Source organism: Ceratotherium simum, chromosome 4, assembly GCF_057802395.1.
Source record: "Ceratotherium simum simum isolate JZ-2026a chromosome 4, ASM5780239v1, whole genome shotgun sequence".
NCBI classification, from domain to species: domain Eukaryota; kingdom Metazoa; phylum Chordata; class Mammalia; order Perissodactyla; family Rhinocerotidae; genus Ceratotherium; species Ceratotherium simum.
In genome coordinates, this window is record NC_141903.1 from 33141435 (window position 1) to 33160710 (window position 19276).

The window sequence follows — 19276 nt, forward strand, 5'->3', positions numbered from 1 at the left end:
AAAAACAGAACTATAGCAGAGAACAAGACAAACAAGGTTCCTGACCTTTATTGCTTACATTCTAGTTGGGAGACACAGATCACCACCAAATAAATAAAATAATTTCAGATTATGATACAGTTTTTACTAGAGAGAGGTCTATTTGAGATAGGGTGGCTAATGGCTGCTTGGAGGAGATGTCATTTGAGCTGAATAAGACCTGAAGGAAAAGGACCAGGCTTCATAGTGAGAAGCAATATGACAAGAGGCATGTGAAATATACATGCTGTAATCAATCTCTTTGTATTCCAAGAAGGGGCCATATCTCTGCCCTTAGCTAGCAGGCACTGCCATGTGCTTGGCCAGACCAGATCTCCACACACACACACTCTTAGGTATCTGTGTCAGAGAAAGAAGTCACCTTGACTGTCTGTTGCCCAAAAGAGGACTGTTCAAACCACTGCATCACAATTTAACAAGATTTAAGTTGCTTCATCAAATTTTAAATTAACTGATAAATATATGTAGCTTATATGCAAACTCAGAGACATTTAAAATCTCTAAGTACTTGTTGCTCATTTCAGAATCCAACCATGCTTAGTTAAAAACATCATGCTGGCACTGTTTACTATTTACAGTCACTTTCTAAAAAGCACAGTCACTTTCTAAAAAGCAATTTCAAGTCATTTAATTGGGATTAAAACTGTGAACAGAGAATTTATATGAAAAACTAATTTATCCTTCTTTTATAAAATTAATCTAAATCAGGGTTTTTATTTTGGAGGCACTCCAATTTAGATTTAAACAGTCACAGCATAACCTGATTATGCCACAACATTCCTTACATGAATTACAGAAATTTTTTATCAACAAATTTACATCAGTTTCATTTTAATTATGGGATACAGAAGAGTGCTTTTTGAAGATTGTTTAAAGGATTATTTTTACTCAGTGTTCAGCTCTACTGGAGAATGGATGGCTTATAGGAACAATAGTTTTGAAGAGGGCATTTTTACTTCCCATTCTTGTGTCTTTATGCTGCTGTGTATGAAATAGGCAGGCCTCCTTCTCCTTTTTTCTCTTGGCCCACTGTGTTTCCATACAGCTCTGGTGTCTGTGATAGGCAGATTTTGGGTGTCATGAAGTATACATTCAGGTTCTGACCATCTGTGTAGCTGTAAAACAGTCTCTCACAGTTGTCCTTAGGTCAGAATGTTGTGAAAAAAAATTTTTTTTTATACCACCAACTAGAATGAATTTTTACTCTACTACACTGTAACTGTCAAAATTGCCATGTACAGAAACTAAAGGAGAAAAACTTTCTCCCAGAAAAGGAATGCTTACTTCCTATTAGGGGATTGGGAAGGTGCCTCTTTGGTAAGAGCAGATTTTAAATTTGGAGAGTCATGTGAGCTCCTCTGTCATCACCTTAGACAGTATACAATTCATGTTTGATTTATCATTTAAGAAATAAACTACATCTTCAGTACAGAAAAATAACCTTTTTTTCCCTAAGTCCCAGATCATTTTCTGTCAGAAACTAAAAAAAAAAAAAAAAAAAAAACCACAGATCTTTAAAAACCATGAACTAGGCACAGCTTCAGGCACTTAGTGTCATTTAAAAAGCTAGGAAACTTTAGAGACCTATTTGAAAATTGTAGATATGATAATGACTGTTGAGAATCTGAATTGAGAATTCATTTGGTACCTTTAGTTAGAAAAATATTCAGTCACATAATGTCTGTCAGAGGCACACTCTGGGTATCAGAAAGCCTAGAGTCATTCTGGTTCTGATACTCTGCATAACTATAAACAGTATCACACATAGTTGTCTTTAGGATGGAATGCTCTAAAAAAAATACCTTTTGATTTTTAAATGGGTAGTATCTAAAACAGTGTTGTCTAATTAGCCATATTCAAATGAGCAACTGGTAATAAGTTCTGTAGGAATAAATTCTAAACATTTAAGAAAAACAAGATATGGCACGCATGATAGAAAAATAATTTCTCCAATGTAAAATGAGGTTGTTCAGTAGTGTCTTTAGATGCTCCAGACCCGGGAACAAGTTTAAGGAAAATTTTCCAAAACTCTGAGCTATAGGGAATTAGTTATTAATAGCAATAGTTAGGTTTTCCTTTATGAGTTCATAGTTTTGCAAAATAAAACAGAAAAATATACATGTTTGAGAACAAGCACTATTTCTTTCTAACTCAAACAATGACATTTGTCTTTCACAGGCAGAGAATGACTCTACCCTGCATGTATGACCAATGTAAACATATGCTGTATGTTTCCTCTGAGTTAAACAGGCTTCAGGTATCTTATGAAGAGTATCTCTGCATGAAAACCTTACTGCTTCTCTCCTCAGGTTGGTACAACACCTATTCACTTCTAAAATTCACTTTTAAATATGTTAAAAGCATGAAATATAGAAGTCTAGCAACAAAGATTTATTTGTATACATAGCATTAATAATTATACCAAGTCTACTACTATTTCCTGCTAGTCAGATAATTTAGATTTTCATAAATGTAAAATTTTAGAAAGGCACAGCCAATGATACCAAGATTAATAAGACAAATAGATGTCATGGAGAAATAGAGTGGTATATTAGCCACACAGGGGTCTCTGTTGGTCTGGAATGTGTACAGAATTCCTCCTTCCTTCATGTGACCTTTGATAACACCACTCTAGGAGACATGGAGAAAGAAAGCCAACTAGCATAATTTTTGTTTCTCCACTACATTGTTACTTGGTCAGACCGAGTACTACAGCATATAAGCAATTATGGGAGAAAAAGATGCATCCTACAAAAGGTGTGCTTGATTACTTTTAGAGGCTTGGTTAATGCAGCATTGGAGTGGACTTTTGGACAGAGGTCTTCTACCTTGAAAACAGCAACAAGAGTTTATAAAACAAAAATCTTGAAAGTTTAGATAAAGTTACTGATATACAAAACTGTAATGCTTTTGCTAGCTGAAAGTAGTCTCAGTAAAACTACAAAGATTTTGAAAAATACAAAGTATCTTGTCTATATTAGTAAAAATGTGGCATTTTCAACAACTAATAAAAGAAGGTCTGCAAACCAGTTAGTATTACAAACTTTAGGCCATTCACTAAAAAAGTGAATTTGCAATTTTTTAAAAGGTCTTCATTCCATTAGCAACTGTGGTTTCAAAGTTGCCAAGTAACTTGAAGCTATAGATGTTGCACGTGACTATACCTATTTAAGCTTTTCCAAAGCACACATCAATCTAAATGCTTTCATGCTATCTTTGTTCTACAAAAAGTTGTTTTATGTTAATGGATTTAAGGAGTATTAATATTTCAATCAAGGTAAGAGAATTTTCCATAACTCATTAAAAAACCTAAAGATCAGTGCTAGAGATTTTTTTTAAGGTTACCTATAGCAGTACACTTGTTAAAGAAGTGAGCTTGATGTTGTTTGGGTAAACAGTTCAAGTTCTGATCATGATTTTGATTGATAATATCCAGGTATAGGTTGGTGCCAAGATACTAACCAATCTTATTTGTAAAAAATGATGGTTTAAGTTTTATACATACCAGATTCACTGAGCTATATGTATTTTTTTCATTGTAGATGATAAGGAAAAGTAAATTTAACTATTACATATCATTGGTTCTTTTTTAAAAAAAGGAATAGAATCATGAGGGTGAAAATACATACTTTAAGATATAATGAGACTTCTACTCTAGTAGAATACTGGAATAGGTACCTTAACCTCACACTGAAAATGCTGGATGAAAAAAAATTAAAAACTAAGTGCAGGCAGGAACCCAAAGAGGTAAGCTGCACTCTGAAGCTAGCTTTCTCTTAGAGGGTATTTGCAGAACCTGGTAAATTAAATATTTAGTAAGTTTAAAGACAAGGGTTGGAAATAAGTAAAATTAAAAAAAGAAAGGATGGATCTAAAAATCACATTAGACACATTTAAACTGAAATATTTGGAGAAATTAGCCAGAATGCAGTTTTTAAAATGTATATATGGGTGTGTGTGTGTATTATGTATATATGTAAATGAACAAGAGGATAAGAGGCATGACTGAGAGAGGAGATCTACAAGAGTGCTTCATAACTCTTTCTCCTGTCATAAGGAACATAAAAAATAGCATTTGTACAGCATAGTACACTGAGGTAAAGGAATGAGGCCACTTGCAACCAGTGGTGACCAGCATAGTAGATCATTATCTTAACACATTAGTAAACCATTGACAGTACAGTTTAAAAAAAGCTCTTGTCTGACATAATAGAGATCCAAAATGAAAAGTGAAAGAGAATAGGGAAAGTATATCATACAAAGAGATAATGGCTGAAAACTTTGAAGAATTGTTAAAGACACCAAACCCCATATCCAGGCACCTCACTGAATTCCACATAACATATAAATAAAATCCAGCTGATTAACAAGGTTAACAAGAAAATCACCAAATAGGCAGAGAAAAAAGATCTTCAAAGGAGAGGCAATTTAACCAAACAGCAGCAACTGAAGAAAGTAGAATGATTTTTTTTCAAAATGCTAAGGGAAAAAATTGAAAAATGAAAGTGGACTTCCAGTTTCAGTGCTAACAAGTAAACAACTTGAAAGTTATCACTCCCATCCTCACAACAAGAAAAAGCTGAACTAAAAATCAGTGACTTTTCTTAGATCCATTATAGAATTAGGGTCACAGGGCAAACCACCACCTCAAAATCTGGAGAAAAAGCAAATACAGAGAAGCACAGCAAAGATCAGCTTACTGGGAACAGAGGAGCTACTGGAGCCAGTAACTGGTAGGAACACTTATGGTAATTTTGGTGAATTGCTGGAGACTGAGTGAGGAATAGCTTGTGAGTTAAAAACTCCTGGGGACCCAGTCTTAGGAGGTTTGTCCCCCACACTTTCTTGAGGTTTACGTCCAGAAGCCCCACCAAGTTCTTATGCTGAAGATGAGAGAAAGATCCCCTCACGTTTCGGCCCTCTGAGGGAAACGGCAAATTCCAGCCCCCTCTACCTTCCTATCTCATGTCAGGGAAGGGGGCAGGGAAAGAAGAAGAAAAAAAAAAGGTTCAGAACCACTTCTGAAGGTCACAAGCCAGGGACTCAGGCCTACTAAAAAAACTGAAATTTAATAGTAAAGGTATAAAACACTCCACATCCCCAATACCTTACCACCATTTCAGCAGTATAATAACTGGATTACAACTGAAAGAGCTGCAGAACACAGCTATATAGGAAAGAGTTCTTAGGGAAACCCAAAGACAACAGGGGGAAAAAATAAAAATGAGGAAACTGCAGCTCTTAACACCTACAGTTACAGCAAATATTAAATACAGCCCGGCTCCTAGCCAGATTAACATAAAACCTCACACTAAAAGCCTCCTTACCTCAGTTCTAATATGCATATCGAGCTTTTAGCAAAAAACTACAAGTTATGCTAAAAGGCAGGAAAGAAACATAGTCTGAAGAGACAAACAAGCATCAGAATCAGACTTAAGATACGACACAGATGTTGCAATTATCAGATAGGGAATTTAAAATAAATACAATTATGGGCTGGCCCCGTGGCTTAGCGGTTAAGTGCATGCGCTCTGCTGCTGGCAGCCCGGGTTCGGATCCCGGGCGCGCACCGACGCACTGCTTCTCCGGCCATGCTGAGGCCGAGTCCCACATACAGCAACTAGAAGGATGTGCAGCTATGACATACGACAATCTACTGGGGCTTTGGGGGGGAAAATTTAAATAAATAAATAAATAAATACAATTAATATGTTAAGGGCTCTAATGGAAAAACTAAACATGCAAGAAAACATGGGTAATGTAAGCAGAGAGGTGGAAACTCTAAGAAAGCACCAAAAGGAAATTCTAGAAATTAAAAATACTGTAACAGAAATAAAGAATGCTGTTGACAGGCTCATCATTAGACTGGACACAGCCAAGGAAAAGAATCATTGAGTTCAATGATACATCAGCGGAAACTTCCCAAACTCAAATGTAGAGAGAGAAAAGAAGGAAAAAAATGGAATAGCATATTCAAGAACTGTGGGGACAATTACAAAAGGTATAACATACAAGTAATGGGAATATTAGAAGTAAAAGAGAGAAAGGAATGGAAAAAATATTTTAAGTAATAATGGCTGAGAATTTCCCAAAATTAATGACAGACACCAAAACATAAATCCAGGAAGCTCAGAAACACCAAGAAAAATAAATACCAAAAAATCTACACCTAGGCACATTTTCCTCAAACTGCAGAAAACTGAAGACAGAGGAAATCTTGGAAGAATCCAGAGGAAAATAACAGCTTACCTATAGAGGAACAAGGATAAGAATTACATTAGAATTCTAATCATACACCATGAAAGCAAGAAGGGAGTGGAGTGAAATATTTAGTGTTGAAAGAAAAAAAATCACCAATCTAGAATTCTGTATCCAGTGAAATAATCATTCAGAAGTGAAGGTGAAATAGACCTTCTCAGACAGACTTTCTCAGACAAACAAAAACTGAATTAACTCATAGTATACCTGCCTTGCATAAAATGTTAAAAGAAGTTCTTCTGAAGAAAGGAAGATGATAACAGGTCAGAAATGTGGATCTACATATAGAAAGGAAGAGCATTAGAGAAGGAACAGATGAAGATAAAATTTCATTTTTCTTCCTAATTGATCTAATAGATAACTGCTTAAGGTAGTAATAGCAACAATATAGTGGATGATTTAACATGGATAAATGAAATGAATGACAGCAATGTTAAAAGGGATGGGAGGGAGGAATTGGAAATACTCTGTTTGAAGATAACCTGCACTACCTATAAAGTAGTATAGAGTTATCTGAAAGGAGGTGTAGATTAGTTGTAAATGTATATTGTGAACTCTAGGGCAACCACGAAAACCAATTTTAAAAAGAATAATTGATATACCAAGAGAAGAGAAAATAGAATCATGAAATCCTCAATGAAAATTAGAGAAGGCAGAAAAAGAGAAGATTAAAAAGGAAACCAAGAACAAGTGCAATGAGTAGAAAACAGTTAAAAAACATGGTAGCTATTAATCCAATTATATCAAACAATTGCTTTAAATTCAAATGCTCTAAATGTACCAATGGAATATTTTTTTAAAAAAATGAAGGTGAAAAGAAAGTTTGCGAACACAGATCCTCAATAAAGTACAGTCATGTGCCGCATAATGACGTTTCGGTCAACAACAGACTGCATATACAATGGTGGTCCCATAGTATAGTGGTCCCATGTGTAGTAGGCTATGTCACCTAGGTTTGTGTAAGTACACTTTCTGATGCTTGCACAACGATGAAATCACCTAATGATGCATATCTCTCAGAATATATTCCTGTCATTAGGGACACATGACTGTAATATTAAAGGATATACTGAGGCTAGGGGAAAATGATCCCATCTCTAAGAAGGAAAAGAGAACAAAGAAGGTGGTAAATATGTAGATAACATGTACTAACATTAAACTAACATTTAATCTAGAAAATAACAGTAATAATGTCTTTGGGGGTTTAAAAAAATAGAACTAAAGTACACAATAATTACATATAAGCAAGAAGGAGAGTTTGATAAGAAAAAGTGTTTAAATTTCAAGGATGACAACTATAAATAGAGTTATACAAACTACTAAAACCACTGCAGGGAGTGGGGGTAGGAGACCATGCTAAGAAAAAATACTCCAAAAGAATGAAAGAAATGAGAGGAGGGGAAAAAAGCATAAACAAAGGCATGATAAGAGGAAGTAAGAGATAAGTGGTACAAATAAATTCAAATATATCAGCAATTTCGTTAAATGTAGATGGACTAAATGCTCCAAGACTCCAAGGTAAAAAGATACCAAAAATGCAAGACAGGATTAAAAAAACAATCCAACATTATTTAAATATATCTCTTGTAAATAGATACAGAGACTGAATGGCTAAAGTAAAAGGATATACTATGCATAGTGCAACTCAGTGATGGCAAACTCCTTCTGTAAAGGGCCAGATGGTAAACATTTTCAGATTTGCATACAGTCTGTCACAGCTACTCAACTCTGCCCCTTATGGCATGAATACAGTCATCAATAATACTTAAAGAGAACAGGCATGGCTGTGTTACAATAAAATTTTGTTTACAAACACAGGCTGTCAGTGGGATTGGGCCATGGGCTGAAGTTTGCTGACTGCTGCTTTAACCAAAAGAAAGCTGAAGCAGCTATATTATTATCAAATAGACTCAAAGGCAAAAAACCAGTTGTATATTTTAAAATACTCATTACATAAAGCATTCTACTCACCAGGAAAATAATTCTAAATGTATGGCCTCCAGCTACATAAAGCAAAAATTCATGGAACTACAAAGATAACTAGGAATAATTTAGGATAGATGAAATTCTTGTAAATATAAATATTGAATAGGGCTTCTCCCATAATTATTTTTAGAATTAGGGTAACCATCAGGAAAAAAATTATAAATAAGCAATCATTATTTTAAATATTATCAATAATTAGATTACCAGTAATATAGTAATATGTGAAATTAACCCATTTTTAACATGGTAAGCTCTCATCACTCCTGAGTAAATGGCCTTCATTTTCACATTAATATTGACATCTTAGAAGTGCCAAGTATTACTTGATAGAATCAAAACATTTTCATACGTGTTCTTTGGTCTAATCTTAAATTCAGTGAGAGTGATACACCACATTAACAAAATGAAAGATAAAAATCATATGATCATCTCAATAGATGCAGACAGAGCATTTGACAAAATTCAACATCTATTTATGATAAACTCTAAACAAAGTGAGTATAGAGGGACTGTACCTCAACATAATAAAGGCCATATATGACAAGCCCATCATACTCAACTGTGAAAAGCCGAAAGCTTTTCCGCTAAGATCAGGAACAAGACAAGGATGCTTACTCTCACCACTTTTATTCAAAATAATATTGGGAGTCCTAGACACAGCAATAAGGCAAGAAAAAAAATAAAAAGCATCCAAATTGGAAAAGAATAAGTAAAACTGTCACTGTTTGCAGATGACCTGATATTATATATAGAAAATGCTAAAGACTCCACCAAAATATTGTTAGAACTAATAAATTCAGTAAAGTTGCGAGATACAAAGTCAATATACAAAAATCTGTTGCATTTCTATATACTAATAATAAACTACAAGAAAGAGAAATTAAGAAAACAATTCCATTTACAATTGCACCAGAAAGAATAAAATACTTAGGAATAAATTTAACCAAGGAGGTGAAATACCTGTACACTGAAAACTATAAGACATTGATGAAAGAAATTGAAGAAGATACAAATAAATGGAAGGATATTCTGTGCTCATGGATTGGAAGAATTAATATTGTTAAAATGTCCATACTACCCAAAACAATCTACAGATTCAATGTGATCCCTATCAACATTCCAATGGCATTTTTCACAGAAATAGAACAAACAATCCTAAAATTTGTATAAAACCATAAAAGACTCAGAATAGCTAAAGTAATCTTCAGAAAGAAGAACAAAGCTAGAGGCATCATACACCCTGGTTTCAAACTATATCACAAAGCTACTCAAAACAGTATGCTATTGGCATAAAAACAGCCACATAGTTCAACAGAACAGAATAGGGAGCCCAGAAATAAACCCATGCATATATGGTCAATTTAATTTACAACAAAGGAACCAACACTATACAATGGGGAAAGGACAGTCTCTTCAATAAATAGAGTTGGGAAAACTAGACGGCTACATGCAAAAGAATAAAACTGGACCACTATCTCACGCCACACACAAAAATTAACTCAAAATGGATCAAAGACTTGAACGTAAGACCTGAAACCATAAAACTCCCAGAAGAAAACATAGGTAGTAGCTCCTTGACATCAGTCTTGGCAATGATTTTTTGGATCTGACATCAAAAGCAAAGGCAATAAAAGCAAAAAACAAATGGGACTACAACAAACTAAAAAGCTCTGCACAGCAAAGGAAACCATCAACAAAATGAAAAGGCAGCCCTACCCAGTGGGAGAAAATATTTGCAAATCATATATCTGATGAGTGGTTAATATACAAAATATATAAAGAATTCATGTAACTCAGTAGCAAAAAAAAATTCAATTTTTAAAAACGGGCAGAGACATTTTTCCGAAGAAGACATGCAGATGGCCAACAGGTACCATAAAAAGATGCTCAATGTCACTAATTATCAGGGAAACTGAAATCAAAACCACAATGAGATATCACCTCATTGTGATATCACCTGTGGATATTATCAAAAAGACAAAAAATAACAAGTGTTGGCGAGGGTGTGGAGAAAAGGGAAAGGAACCGTTGTGCACTGGTGGTGGAAATGTAAATTGGTGCAGCTGCTATGGAAAACAGTAAGGAGGATCCTCAAACAATTAAAAATAGAACTACCATAGGATCCAGCAATTCCACTGCTGGGTATTTATCTGAAGAAAACAAAAACACTAATTCGAAAAGATATATGCACCCTCATGTTTACTGCAGAATTATTTACAACAGCCAAGATATGAAAACCTAAGTGTCCATCAATGGATGAATGGATGAAGAAAGTGTGTGGTATATATACACAATGGATGTTATTCAGCCCTAAAAAATAAGGAAATCTTGCCATTGGCAACAACATGGATGGACCTTGAGGGCATTATGCTAAGTGAAATAAATCAGAGAAAGACAAATACCATATGACCTCACTTGGAATCTAAAAACAAACAAAACAAGTTCATGGATACAGAGAACAGATTGGTGGTTGGGGGGGGGGGGGGGAATGGGTGCCAGGGGTTAAAAAGTACAAATTTCTAGCTATAAAATAAGTAAGTCATGGGGATATAATGTACAGCATGGTGACTATAGTTGTATTGTATTGTATATCTGAAAGTTGCTAAGAGAGTAAATCTTAAAAGTTTTCAACACAAGAAAAAAGTTTTTGGTAACAATGTATGGTGGTGGATGTTTAGATTGTGGTGATCATTTTGCAATACATACAAATACCTAATAATTATGTCATACACCTGAAACTAATAGAATGTTATATGTCAATTATATCTAAATTAAAAAAAAAATTTTCTTTAAATCTAGTGAGAAAGATAGAGAAGGAAACAGACTCAGGGAGGTTATACTCAAGTCCACAGGGCAAGTAAGCATTTTTTTAAGATTTCTTGCTCCTAAATCTACTGCTTTTCCTCTATTCCAGCATTTTCTAAGATGCCACCAGAAGTGAAGTTAAGTTTGGGAAACAATGTGTTCCCCTCCCTGGAGTGTGCATAATTATAGCTCTAGAAGTTCTAAAAACCAGAAATCTGCCTAACTTTGTATTAAACATTTAGTTTTGCTTAAATTTTGACTATCAAAACCTTTTTTCCCTAACCATTAACACAGAACCCGAATTCCTAGGAGCACACTTTGAGAAATGTAGCACTCTACAAAAGTCATAATCTCTGCAAGATTAAGTGAAACCATGATTAACCTTCTGTTCCGTCCTTAGTAGTATCAGTTTTTGAGGAGTAATATAAAAAAAGATTTTATACCAATTTTATGATCCAGAATCCATGAGGTATTTTCTGTATTTCTAAGTAGACAGGTATTTGCTCCCCAGTAAGGCATATTTATAGGCTACATAAAAAATCAAGTTTCAGGGGCTGGCCCCATGGCCTAGTGGTTAAGTTTGGCACACCCTGCTTTGGCAGCCTGGGTTCAGCTCCTGGGCATGGACCTACACCACTCATCAGTGGCCATGCTGTGGCAGCGAACCACGTACAAAAAAATAGAGGAAGACTGACACAGATGTTAGCTCAGGGCAAATCTTCCTCAAGCAAAAAGAGGAAGATTGGCAACAGATGATAGCTCAGAGTGAATCCTCCTCAGCAAAGAAAAAAAAAATCAAGTTTCTTTTTAGATTGGAATCATATCAGCTCAGTATGTTAACACATTGATTAATAAGATGTATTGCATGCTGATTTTATGTTCTGACTGACTGGTCATATCACAGATGGATTCCAAGATGTAATTGGTGCAATAAACACTGTTGTTAAAGCTTTCTATGTCCATACTGAATTAAAATTCAAGGGCAGAATGACAGTCACTGTATTATTCACTTGGTCTTCAAACTAGCTTTGTGAACTAGGGAGAAGGTGTCATCACCAGCTCCATTTTATAGGTGAGAAACAAAGTGATTTACCCAAGGTTAAGTCCTTCAATTTTCTATTATCTTGTAGTCTCTCTTGGCTGTAGTTTTAAGATCCTTTGAAAATGTTTATATTTTAATAGAATGCATTACTAGTATATAGACAATGTAAGTCATGAAGTCTGCTGTTAATAATAAATGACCTACTTGCATAAATGAAAAGTTACACAAGAAAATTCCGTTGATTACATCTTAACCTTTTAGTTCCGAAGGAAGGTTTGAAGAGCCAAGATCTGTTTGATGAAATTAGAATGACCTACATCAAAGAGCTAGGAAAAGCCATTGTCAAGAGGGAAGGAAACTCCAGTCAGAACTGGCAGCGGTTTTATCAACTGACAAAACTCTTGGACTCCATGCATGAGGTAAGTGTCAAACATAAATTCAAATATCAAGGGCCGGCCCCATGGCTTAGCGGTTAAGTGCGTGCACTCCGCTGCTGGCAGCCCGGGTTCGGACCCCGGGCGCGCACCGATGCACTGCTTCTCCCGCCATGCTGAGGCCCCGTCCCACGTACAGCAACTAGAAGGATGTGCAGCTATGACATACAACTATCTACTGGGGCTTTGGGGGGAAAAAAATAAATAAATAAAATCTTTAAAAAAAATAATTCAAATATCAAGAATTTTCTGGGACATAAAGTATGTTCTGATTAGTGTATATAATTATATACAATAGGTTTTTTTTTTCTGTTTGTGGATTTTGGTGATGGTTTGAGTTCAAATTGTGAACTTCAGTTTGGCACACATTTTTCCTGAGGCAGATTATGAAATATCATTTCATCTAGTCATGTACATATTAACATCATGATGCTGGTACAGAATTTAACAGCACTATTTTTAAAAAGGTAGACTTGCTTGTTTCATATGATTAATCCATTAAATTAGAGTATGTCCTTCATATATTATGGTACTACAGGTCATCATGAAACACCTAATTCCATATAATTCTACATACAATTTAAGGAATTCAAAATGTCTTTGGTACCTGAGTGCTCATTTTATTTAACTAAACTTCTTTTTCACCTGGGGAATTCTGGCCGAGATTGGTGTATTATAATCAGATATTTAAAAAAAAGAAATTAGAGGCCAACAAGCATGAGATGTCCCTACTGATAAGTTTTAAGACTAATCATTACTATATCTTCTTTTGCAGGTGGTTGAAAATCTCCTTAACTATTGCTTCCAGACATTTTTGGATAAGACCATGAGTATTGAATTCCCAGAGATGTTAGCTGAAATCATCACCAATCAGATACCAAAATATTCAAATGGAAATATCAAAAAACTTCTGTTTCATCAAAAGTGACTGCCTTAATAAGAAAGGTTGCCTTAAAGAAAGTTGATTTTATAGCTTTTATTGTACAAAAAAATCAGTTTGTCCTGTAGCAGTTTTGTTGTTTTACTTTTTTTTGTTTTTGTCTAGTTTTTGTTTTTGTTCTGTTTTAAATACGCACTACATGTGGTTTCTAGAGGGCCAAGACTTGGCAACAGAAGCAATTGAGCCATCACTTTTCAGTGATGGGAAAAGTAGCAAGTGATAGTTGGTGGATCCCGGAAATTAGAAACAAGGATGTGTGGGGGTGCTCTCCACTGTCAGAGAGGGATGGCACCTAAACCACCAGTGCCTGAAGTCTGTGTGATAAACTTTCTGCTCATACTTTTCACAGTTAGCTGGACAAAATTTTCTAGACTTTTTGTTGGTGTATTTTCCCCTGTACAGTTAGGATAGCATTTTTTTCATTTATGCATGGAAACCTGAAAAAAGTTTACAAGTGTATATCAGAAAAGGGAAGTTGTGCCTTTTATAGCTATTACTGTCTGGTTTTAACAATTTCCTTTATATTCAGTGAACTACGCTTGCTCATTTTTTCTTATATAATTTTTGTATTCAAGTTATTGTACAGCTGTTTAAGATGGGCAGCTAGTTCATAGCTTTCCTAAATAAACTCGAAACATTAATCTGTGTGAAAATGGGTCGGTGCTTCTAATCTGATGGCACTTAGCTATCAGAAGACCACAAAAATTGACTCAAATCTCCAGTATTCTTTTCAAAAATGCTCATATTTTGTATATATCTGCTTCAGTGGAGAATTATATAGGTTGTGCAAATTAACCGTCCTTACTGGCGTAGAGCACCTAGTCCAGTAACCTGCTGGGTAAACTGTGGATGATGGTTGCAAAAGACTAATTAAAAAAAAAAAAAAAAACTACCAAGAGGCCCTGTTTGTATCTAATGCCCTATCTCTGCAACGGTTAGATGGCAAAAAAAAAGTTGGTAAACTAACTGTCTTTCAGGACCTTTTGTAGTTTGTATAACTTCTTAAAAGTTATGATTCCAGATAATCAGCTGAAACAAGCTGAGAGATTTTAATCAGACCAAGTAATTTCATCTCATTAACCTTTACCCAAAAAATCAATCTCTAATATGGCAAAAGTGGCTAGACACCCATTTTCACATTCCCATCTGTCACCAATTGGTCTATCTTTCCTGGTGGTACAGGAAAGCTCAGCTACTGATTTCTGTGATTTAGAAATGTATGTCAGACTTCCATGTTTGTAAAACTACACATCCCTCACATCCCTTTGTGTGCCATAGAATTTAACAAAAGCCTTGTGAATTTCTCTTTCTCACTGTTGAGAATTATCATTTTAAACAAAATAGAAGCTGTAGTAGCCCTTTCTGTGTGCACCTTACCAACTTTCTGTAAACTCAAACTTATATTTACTAAGCCACAAGAAATCTGATTTCTATTCAGGGTGGCCAAATTATTTGTGTAATAGAAAACTGAAAATCTAATATTAAAAATATGAAACTTCTAATATATTTTTATATTTAGTTATAGTTTCAGATATATATCATATTGGTATTCACTAATCTGGGAAGGGAAGGGCTACTGCAGCTTTACATGCAATTTATTAAAATGACTGTAAAATAGCTTGTATAGTGTAAAATAAGAATGATTTTTAGATGAGATTGTTTTATCACGACATGTTATATATTTTTTGTAGGGGGTCAAAGAAATGTCGATGGATAACCTATATGATTTATATTGTGCAAGCAGTCATACAGGCAGCAATGGTCTCAGAAACCAAACAAACAGGTTTGCTCTAGGGAAAGAGGGAGATGGAGACTGGCCCTGTGTGCAGTGAAGGTTGCTGAGGCTCCGTCCCATTCAGATCACAGAGGAAGTAATCCTCTGCCTCCCAGAATGACCACCATTCTCATTCCAACAACAGTGAGTCTGTCAGCGCAGGTTTAGTTTACTAAATCTCCCCTTGCGCTCAAGTGTGTAAACAGGGGACAGAAGGTGGTGCTTACACGCTTAAAGGCACCATCTCATAGCAGAGTTACTTTCACATACAGCCTCTCCAACAGTTTAATAAAAACAGAGGCTTTAGAAGTTTGGCAATAATACGCATAGAGGTACCAGCAATATGTAAATAGTGCAGAATCTCATAGGTTGCCAATAATACACTAATTCCTTTCTATCCTACAAGAGTTCATTTCCAAACAAAATGAGGACATGTTTATGTTTTCTTTGAATGCTTTTTGAATGTTATGTTATTTTTCAGTATTTTGGAGAAATTATTTAATAAAAAATGTAATCATTTGCTTTTTGAATGCTCTCTATAAAAGGGAATGTTCCTTTTGTAATGGTTTAAATTGATCTCAAAGTATTTTAAGATGGTTTGTAACCCAGCAGGATGTGAACTTTTTGGTGCCTAAGAAATACTGCTTGAATATTATCATCAATGACAGTGTTAAGTTTCGAAAAGAGCTTCTGAAAGGTAAATTATTGTTCATTTTTGGAATTTTTATATGGTTAAAACCAGAAAGCACATCACACATTAATCTTATTTTAGTCCCAACAACTTCAGCTCCCAAAAAATAGAGCTCAGTGAAAAAAAATATGTGCACTTTGTTGTTAAAAGGAAATCAGCTGACATTCATAAAACTATAGGAGGCTGTATATTAAATGGAAGAATAAGCTGTGCCCTTTTAGAATACATGGGAAAGAAGAAAAGTATCTTAATTATGTTCACAGATAATTACGGATTTAAGTGAAAAAAGATATGGTGCTATTTGAAAGCCGCTTCATTTTCTATGTATGTGGTATCTTGCCATCCCAAACTATTTAAGAAGTTTGTAGTAACTTCAGTGAGAGTTGATGACATGCCTAGGTGACTCACAACAAATCCTGAAAAGTATTTTTAATTACTGGTGGAAAAAAGTGACCCTCTCCGTGTTTTTAGGCCTTGCTGTGAAATACTATACAAGCTCTTTTGGGGCACATATACCCATTGTCTAAAACTAAACTATGGGAGAGAAGCCTAAAAGAGCACCCACCTTCTCCTGAATGAAGAAGAAAAAAAAAAATAGCACCTCAAAAGGAAAACTAACATGATTAATGTCTTATAAACAGCTTGATAATTAGCATAGGATGAGCTCTGGATATGTATATAATGGAAAGCAAACCTCACTTCAAAATAAGTGGTGGGAAAGATGTGCAATTCCAATTTTACTTATCTATACAACCTATTATCATTAAGTCTTTTCATTTTACTTCTCTGTTAAATACCTTAAAACTACATCACCATAGAATAAACAATATTATACTTTGATCTGACTAAATTCAAGAAGCATGACATCCCTCAGTGAGATTTCGATCTTGGTTGGTCACCCAAAAGACTGTAGCTGTAGATAAATGTGTTTTTATGTGCCTGGTTTGAGAGTTAGTTGGAAGAGAAAATAAGAGTGAAAGGAGGATGCTTTCACCACTTTGAATGGAAGTTTCATCATTTTCCAGACTATTATCAGTCAGCCTGGTCCACTAAGGATTAGTGACCAGGTTTCGGGAAAGGATTAGCTTCCCTCTAGAAAATGCCTGAAAGAATTTTATTTTCTGATGAAAGGCTGTATGAAAATACCCTCCTCAAATAACTTGCTTAACTACATATAGATTCAAGTGTGTCAATATTCTATTTTGTATATTAAACAAATGCTATATAATGGGGACAAATCTATATTATACTGTGTATGGATGGCATTATTAAGAAGCTTTTTCATTATTTTTTATCACAGTAATTTTAAAATGTGTAAAAATTAAAACCAGTGACTCCTGTTTAAAAATAAAAGTTGTAGTTTTTTATTCATGCTGAATAATAATCTGTAGTAAAAAAAAAATGTCTTTTTACCTACGCAGTGAAATGTCAGATTGTAAAATCTTGTGTGGAAACATTTAACTTTTTTCATTTAAATTTGCTGTTCTGGTATTACCAAACCACACATTTGTACTGAATTGGCAGTAAATGTTAGTTAGCCATTTACAGCAATGCCAAATATGGAGAAACATCATAATAAAAACTCTGCTTTTTCATTATGTGACTCCAACATGCTTTTGTAGAACTTGTGCAGTTCCAATTTTTCTACTTTTTGTTTCTCCACCTACTGAAGGTAGAGTTATCATTTCAGGAATCTTAGGATGCTAAAGTGGATATTTAAATGTTACTGTGGCAATGTCAGCATGCTAATATGGCATAAATTCAAAATGAGCTTAACCTTGGTGCCAAAGACCCAAAGACTGTCCCATCCATGCTTCAAATGGTCACGTGCCAACTAGTGCAAAGGGTACTAAGGGAAGGAAGAACTCGCTCCCAAGGCTTCTCCAAATATAACTGTCTTTATCATGAAAAATGACATTTTTATGTAAACAAATATTATCCAGTCACAATTCTTACCTTACTTAGTTTAAAATCAGCTCTTTCTCCCCGAAAAGGGGAGTATCTATTACTATTACTAACTAACTCACTATTTAGTGAGTATCATAGCAATGTTGCACAATACAGACAATAAAGCCAGAAGAGGGAAACGTGGTAAACCAGCTATGCTATACAACCTATTCAGTATTTTCCAAAAACATATTATGTTCAGGTCATATCTATGAATTGGATGATCTAACAAACAAACTTTCCAAAAATACTCTTTTCTCCACAAATGACCTCCATCACTAAGAAAAAAGCATTATCATTTAAAAACCAAGTTTGCCTCATCCATCATATGTGCACTATTTACTACTTGCCTACTATATGATAAATATTGAAGATAGACTATGAATAAGAAAAATACCATCACTACCCTTTGTCACTTAAGAGTATGTGACTGGAAAAGTGTGTATAACCTCTTTTCCCAGTGTCTTCAGGTATAAAGCAGAAATAAATACCAGATGTGGCACCAGGATGTATACACATTATTGCTTATTACTATTCAAGTATTAATCTCATATTTGTGAACACCTTCACGTACATTATACCAGTTGTCTCATCCAATGAATGAATGAATGAAATGAAATGAAATGCTGAGGACAATATTAACTCCCATTTTATAAAAAAGGAAACAGACTCCAAGTTTAAGCAACTGGTTCATAGCTGCTAACTCCCATTTTATTGAAATTTGAATGCAAAGTGTCTGTAATGAGGCCATTTATCATGTCAGAGAATATGTCTCTGGTCTACAAGCCTTCCAGCGAACTGGTTTTGTTTTTCTCTTTTTAAATTAAACTAAAGTTTTACATGTACTGAGCACTTACAATGTGCCAGGCATCATGTTTCAATATATTATCTCATTTAAGTTTAGCAACCCTATAAAGTCCTACTATAAATTAGTACTATTAACCTCATTGCATTTATATGAGGAAACTGTGGCTTAAAGAATTGAGAAACTTGCCTAGAATCACAAAGCTTAGAAGTGATTAAGTAGGACCTAAACAAAAAATGGGCATCTGGCTCCAGAGTCCATGCTCTTAAGCACTACTGAGAAATTATTAATATGAAACTCCTAACATAGATTAAATGAACCTATACTGAGCATTGTGTGTCAGGCCTTTTGACATGATCTCTTTTAATCTAATCCCTTTTGCTACCATATCAGTTCTGACCTAGACATTTAACAATGATATTTCCTTCTCTTAAAAACATGTGTCCTGTCCTCTGGGGATGTTGATGGTGAAAAACAGCAGCTGCCCAGAGATGACAATACCCTTTGGTTTGTCAAAATATACAAGGAACCTGTCTCATCAATAGCCACAGGGAA

General features: G+C 34.8%; 1 protein-coding gene across 6 annotated transcripts in view; it reads left to right on the forward strand.

The window, feature by feature from the left end:
- Window positions 1-15808, forward strand: part of NR3C1 (nuclear receptor subfamily 3 group C member 1) — a 110580-nt gene extending 94772 nt beyond the window's left edge. For all 6 annotated transcript variants that reach the window (XM_014794924.2, XM_087429617.1, XM_014794925.2 and 3 more), the window contains exons 7-9: window positions 2218-2348; window positions 12392-12549; window positions 13340-15808. In XM_014794924.2, coding sequence (XP_014650410.2) covers window positions 2218-2348; window positions 12392-12549; window positions 13340-13492 — 442 coding nt within the window. In that variant the 3' untranslated portion in view covers window positions 13493-15808. The remainder of the gene's footprint in view (window positions 1-2217; window positions 2349-12391; window positions 12550-13339) is intronic.
- The last annotated feature ends 3468 nt before the right edge of the window (window positions 15809-19276 follow it).